This window comes from Mytilus edulis, unplaced genomic scaffold, assembly GCF_963676685.1.
Source record: "Mytilus edulis unplaced genomic scaffold, xbMytEdul2.2 SCAFFOLD_1387, whole genome shotgun sequence".
In the NCBI taxonomy this organism is placed as follows: domain Eukaryota; kingdom Metazoa; phylum Mollusca; class Bivalvia; order Mytilida; family Mytilidae; genus Mytilus; species Mytilus edulis.
In genome coordinates this window covers 638-6,923 of record NW_027269057.1, presented here as the reverse complement: position 1 = coordinate 6,923, position 6,286 = coordinate 638, and the positions used below count along the sequence as shown (strand labels likewise).

Here is a 6,286-nt window from a genome sequence, read left to right as displayed (position 1 = left end):
TATACATGTTTAGATTCAGCATATCAAAGAACCACAAGGATTCATTTTTTGTTGAAATCAGACAAAGTTTAATTTTGGACCCCGATTTGGACCAACTTGAAAACTGGGCTCATAATCAAAAATCTAAGTACATGTTTAGAATCAGCATATAAAAAAATCCCAAGATTTAAATTTTTGTGGAAATCAAACATAGTTTAATTTTGGACCTCAATTTGGACCAACTTGGAAACTGGGCCCATAATCAAAAATCTAAGTACATGTTTAGATTCAGCATATCAAAGAACCCCAAGAATTCAATTTTTGTTAAAATCAAACTAAGTTTAATTTGGACCCTTTGGACCTTAATGTAGACCAATTTGAAAACGGGACCAAAAATTAAGAATCTACATACACAGTTAGATTCAGCATATCAAAGAACACCAATTATTCAATTTTTGATGAAATCAAACAAAGTTTAATTTTGGACCCTTTGGGCCCCTTATTCCTAAACTGTTGGGACAAAAACTCACAAAATCAATCCAAACCTTCCTTTTATGGTCATAAACCTTGTGTTTGAATTTCATAGAGTTCTATTTACTTATACTAAAGTTATGGTGCGAAAACCAAGAAAAATGCTTATTTGGGCCCTTTTTTGGCCCCTAATTCCTGAACTGTTGGGACCAAAACTCCCAAAAGGAATCCAAACCTTCCTTTTGTGGTGATAAACCTTGTGTTTAAATTTCATAGAATTTTATTAACTTAAACTAAAGTTATAGTGAAAACCAATGTGTCTTCAGACGACGACGCCAACGTCATACCAATATACGACTCGTATAAAAATCAGCCATTTTTTTCCATTTGTAAAGGGGCATAACTCTAAAACAGTTTAAATGACACCACCAAAATTCATTTTGTGTTAATAATGGACCATCATCCAAACATCCATAGGATGTGATGGATGATGGACATTCTGTAAGGAAGCCGAAGGCTTCGCGGGTTAAAGATGAATATCTTATTCTACAGGCTAGTAACGACCTTGTTTTACAGTTGAGTGATTTTAAATCATAATCACCTGTACAAATCCACTCATGCGTGCATATATAAACCCGTGCACACCTGTATTCTGTCTCATTTTAAAGTATCCCGAAAAAGGATGTGAGCGAAAAAACTCATTTAATTGTATATAAAATGGGTGGGCCATAAATCAAGGGCGGGTCTTTAACCCGCGAAGCCTTCGGCTTCCTTACAGAATGTCCATCATCCATCACATCCTATGGATGTTTGGATGATGGTCCATTCTATTACAGAAGCCTACAGCTTCTTGGTTAAAGATGAATCTTTAAAGCAAAGAGATCAATTAAATGAGATAAAAATGGCCACAAATATAAGATTTGAAACATCCACATTTAATGCTGTCATAAAATATTACAATTATCATAATCACATAATCATGACACAAAGTCCATAAAGTTCATTTATATATCCAACACAACACCATGAACACAATCCTGGAAAAATCGACGGCTCTGGTCAATCCACGTACTATGTTATCGGTTTCTGTAAAGAATGGAACTCCTGTAAAATATTATTTAGGTTGTCATTAAACAGACAAAACAGCATTAATATATTTCTTTTTACCTGTCTTTACACCTCTTTTAGCTTCAACCTCTCTTAGATAAAATTTCTTAAATGTTTTTGCAGATTTCCAATTTGCTGTTTTCATAATTATATCTAGAGAGATACCAGCACTAAAAGCTGCAGATGTAGAGGCGCCTCTGAAAGAATGCGCCTGAAATTTTGTAACATCAATACCAGATGAAGTCAAGACAATTTTTAACCATCGAGCTAAAGTTGAGGTTGATATTTTACGCCATGTTCTAAAAGACACCAGGAGATAATCATCTTTGCGCAATTTTTTGGTAGCCTTCAAATAATATTTCAATGTGTATACTGGGCAAAGTTCTTTTTTCTTGTATGTATCCAGAGTTATGTTCTGGTTAATCCTACCAATTCTGTCTGTTTTTTGTAAACAGTTCATAGTAAAAACAACAGTTTTACTAGATGTTTCCATGTAATTCAAATTCAAATTTGTCAAAGTTTGAGCTCTTTGAGCAGTAGTTAAAGCTAATAAAGTTGCAATTTTTAAAGTTAACATCTTGAGACTTAAACTTTCCAGTGGAAATAAAGTTTCTAAATAACGAACAACTTTACCAACATCCCATGTGATGGAATATTTAGGCAAAGGTGGTCTTGCATTAAAAATTCCTTTCATAAATCTGGAAATGAGATTACTATTGATTACTGTATTACAGCCAATTGATGCCAGAGTCTGGCCAATAGAACATTTGTTCATATTAATGCAACTATAAGATTTGCCATCATCATAGAGTCTAGCGAGAAAATTCAATACTTGTACTTCATTTGGTGAAGTGGTATTGACTTTTTGTGTATTACACCAAAGATACCATTTCCGCCAACTATATTCATATTGTCGCGAGGTAGAGACTCTCCATGACTGAGTGATGATGTTTCTAGCTGATTTTGAAATTCCCTTCTTTTGGAGGGAATGCCTGATACTACACAAGCGACTAGGAATAACTTTCTCATGTTTAGCGGGTGCTTTTGATTGTTGTGTACAAGTCTTAAAAGATCTTGACAAAAAGGGAGAATAACAGGATAATCGACCAAACAATTCAATAATCTTGGAAACCAAGGTTGGGATGGCCATGTTGGAACTATCATTAAAACCATTCTCACCTGTTCCTCTTCTACCTTGTTCAAAATTCTTGCTATGATACTGAAAGGAGGAAAAACATATGGTAAATAATTTTTCCAAGAAAAAGAAAAAGCATCAGAAGCCATAGCATCTGGATCTGGAAACCATGAGACATATTTACTTAACTGTTTATTAAGTCTAGAAGCAAATAAATCAATATTTGGTTGAAAGAAATGCCCACAAATATTTCTAAATATATTTTCTTTCAACTTCCATTCAGAAGAGTCACTAAAATTTCTTGACAATTGATCAGGAGTAATATTATCTTTCCCTGCAATATGGACTGCTGTTATAAAATTGTTTTTATCAGCAGCCCAGAACCATATTTCTCTTACTACTTCCAACAGTGCTACAACACTACCTCCCATGTTATTTATATATTGAACTGCTGTAGAGCTATCAGATTTAATGCAAATATGAGAATTTGAAATGTTTTTTCCTAATGAAAAAAATGCATATTTTATAGCTAAAAGTTCTAATATATTAATGTGTGAAATGCTTTCAGATTTCATCCATCTTCCTTGAGTCTTATTTTTACCATAAACCGCTCCCCATCCAATTTTAGAAGCGTCAGTTTCAATATACTCAGTAGGAGTACCAAAGCTTATACTTTTCCCTTCATTCCTATCTACATTTTTAATCCACCATAAAATTTCATTTCTTGAATTCTCGGAGAGACTCATGATACCATCATAATTGTCATTGTTTTTGCTCAAAGCTAAAGTTTTCTCAATATCTAAATATCTATGAAAAATTGGTGCTAATAAAACTGCACATGAAGCTGAAGTAAATAAACCTATTAAAGAACTTACTTCCCTGATAACAGGATTGTATAAACTATAGATTTTGTTTGCACTTTTCAAAATCTTTTGTATTTTTTCTTCTGTGAGAAACACTTTAAATTGCACAGAATCAATCAAATATCCTAGAAAAATTATTCTCTGTGTTGGAATGAATACTGATTTTTCTTTATTTACTAAGAACCCTAGAGAGTGTAACAGATTTCTCAACATGACAGTATTTTCATAACAAATGTTCTCATAGGGACTATGTAATAATGAATCATCTATGTAGAAAAAAGACCCTACTCCTTGGTTCCTTATATGAGAAAAAACTACTTTCATAAGTTTTGTAAAAATTCTAGGTGCACTTGCTAACCCAAAACAAAGACAAGTAAATTCATAAATCTGATCTTTCCAAACAAATTTCAAATATTTTCTACATTTTTTGTTCATTGAAATTGAAAAATATGCATCGCATAAATCTATTGATGTAAAATAATCATTCTTGCTAATATTCAACAGAACAGACTGTAAATTTTCCTGTTTGAAATGAAAATATTTCACATATTGATTCAGACCTTTCAAATTTATTACAGGCCTATATTTCCCATTCTTCTTCTGAACAAGAAAAATATTTGATATAAATTCATCTTTCTCATGATTCGAAATTTGTATTGCACTTTTTGACAATAAAATTTGAATTTCATTATCAATTAGTTCTATTTCAGTTTTGTCAAAATTCATAATTTTTGGCATAAAAAATTGAACCGGTTTATTTTCAAATTCAATTTCATAACCGTTTTGAACTAGACTAAGAATCCAAGGATCGTATGATATTTTTTCCCAATTATGTAAACCAAAACGAATAGACCCAGCTATAAAAGTGGGAGATAGATTTTTTACCTCTAATATCTCCTGCCTCTTTGGTTTCTGTAACCAGCTCTCCCTCTGTAGCGGGAGTTTCTCATGCCTCTTTGGCCATAATTGTTGTTTTGGTATCTTCCTCTGCCCCTGTTTATACCTGGGGGGCAACCATAGCTGCAACCCCCTTGTCTCCAGTTTTTTGAAGTAGCTGTATTTACAACTCCCTTCATCTTCTGGGCATCATTAATATCTTTAACTTTCTTGGACACATCATCTCCGAACAAATATTCGGTAACGTCTAAATGTCTTGTACACAGTTGATGGTACTTCTGATCCATATTGTTTTTCAGTGTCATGCGTCTAACATATGATATTTCAAAAATGCTGCACAAAGCATTGACAGGGCATTATTAATGTTGACCCTCATTTTAGCCACCGTTTTTTACTGCATCTGGTTTCGTCAGTGCTTCTGCAGTACGTATTACTGGTACAATGCCAAAACCCAAGATCCTTTGTATGGTCTGAAAGGACAGATCATCACTTCTGGCTTGGCGATTCAATAGATGCCAAATCTCAGGATTAACTTTAGGAGGTGCCAAAGACTTGCTATTTGAAGGAACTTTATAATCCTTAGCTATTTCTGTAATAACAGACTTACGATTTGTCACAGCGTTTACAAGAGCAGCGATACTCTTATGTGTTTCGTCACCAAACTTGTCATCATCTTCAAAAATTTTTGGTATAGCATAAGCGAACTCTTCCTCGCTGTTTACCTCCGACTCAAACTCATCATCTGCATTGTTTCCAAAAATGTCATATTGACTAAAGTCAACTTCACCTTCACCTTCGTCTTCTTCCGGTGCAACCGGGTGTTCCGGTGCACTCGCTAATTCATATCTGTCGGCATTACTATTTTGCCTGTCTAACAAGAGTTCTAGTTTAGAATAAATTCTTCTGAATTCATCTTCTCTTTCTTTATCTTTATCTGAAGGTTTTGCAATGTTTCCCCGTTTTACGGGAGCCTTTCCTTTCTTGTTCTTGCCAGGTCCCTTACCCGGGCCTCTTTCATTGTTTTGTTTACTTGTGCTAGTTTTCTTTAATTTCTTAACACTTTCTGGGGGAACCACGACCGACTTTAATTGTCTCTTTTTGGGTGGTGAGAAGTGTACTGACTCATCAGCCACTGCAGAAAACCCAGAGAAACTAGCTTCGTCCCCCGAAGCCAGAATGGACATAATGTCCGCCGCCACTTGGCTGGACTGGGAAAGACCCGAGTCGGAGTCTTCAGTACTAGACATTATAAAGTATAGACACGAGTCGTGTCTGCTGATTCAGCAATTTTATTTTTACTTTACTTTACTCGTTCTAGCCTTAGAATAAAATGAGACAGAATACAGGTGTGCACGGGTTTATATATGCACGCATGAGTGGATTTGTACAGGTGATTATGATTTAAAATCACTCAACTGTAAAACAAGGTCGTTACTAGCCTGTAGAATAAGATATTCATCTTTAACCAAGAAGCTGTAGGCTTCTGTAATAGAATTAGCAATGCCTATACGTTTCTTAATATTTGGTTGAGGCAAACTAAAGTTAGAGATGAGAATTCTTTCAGTATTTTCATGGGCACCTTAAATTTCAATCTTCAGATTTGAGTAAACATTTGTATTTCATTGATATAAAAACTTATCATAGACAATCTTTGATTTGTCAATTTGACAAAATGTTGGTAGATTGTCTAAATATAGGTTAAAGATACCAAAGGGATAATCAAACTCATAAGAAAAATACAGAAATTTAAGTGAACTTGTTATTTCTCCATCACTTCAAAGACTTTTCAACACTCTGATAAACAGTAAAAATTATCAGCATGACAAGATCTATC

General features: G+C 34.1%; 1 protein-coding gene and 1 long non-coding RNA gene across 2 annotated transcripts; both read right to left on the bottom strand.

The window, feature by feature from the left end:
• Window positions 1-1,369: 1,369 nt before the first annotated feature.
• LOC139509462 (uncharacterized) lies at window positions 1,370-2,781 on the bottom strand. The gene is made up of 2 exons (XR_011661730.1): window positions 2,737-2,781; window positions 1,370-1,554 (listed from the first exon to the last, which is right to left on the bottom strand). It is a non-coding gene; the product is annotated as an uncharacterized lncRNA (long non-coding RNA).
• A 2,048-nt stretch (window positions 2,782-4,829) lies between these two features.
• On the bottom strand, window positions 4,830-5,938 carry LOC139509464 (uncharacterized). The gene has a single exon (XM_071296164.1). The coding sequence runs from the start codon at window positions 5,697-5,699 to the stop codon at window positions 4,830-4,832; it is 870 nt and encodes a 289-aa protein (XP_071152265.1). The 5' UTR covers window positions 5,700-5,938.
• Window positions 5,939-6,286: the final 348 nt, after the last annotated feature.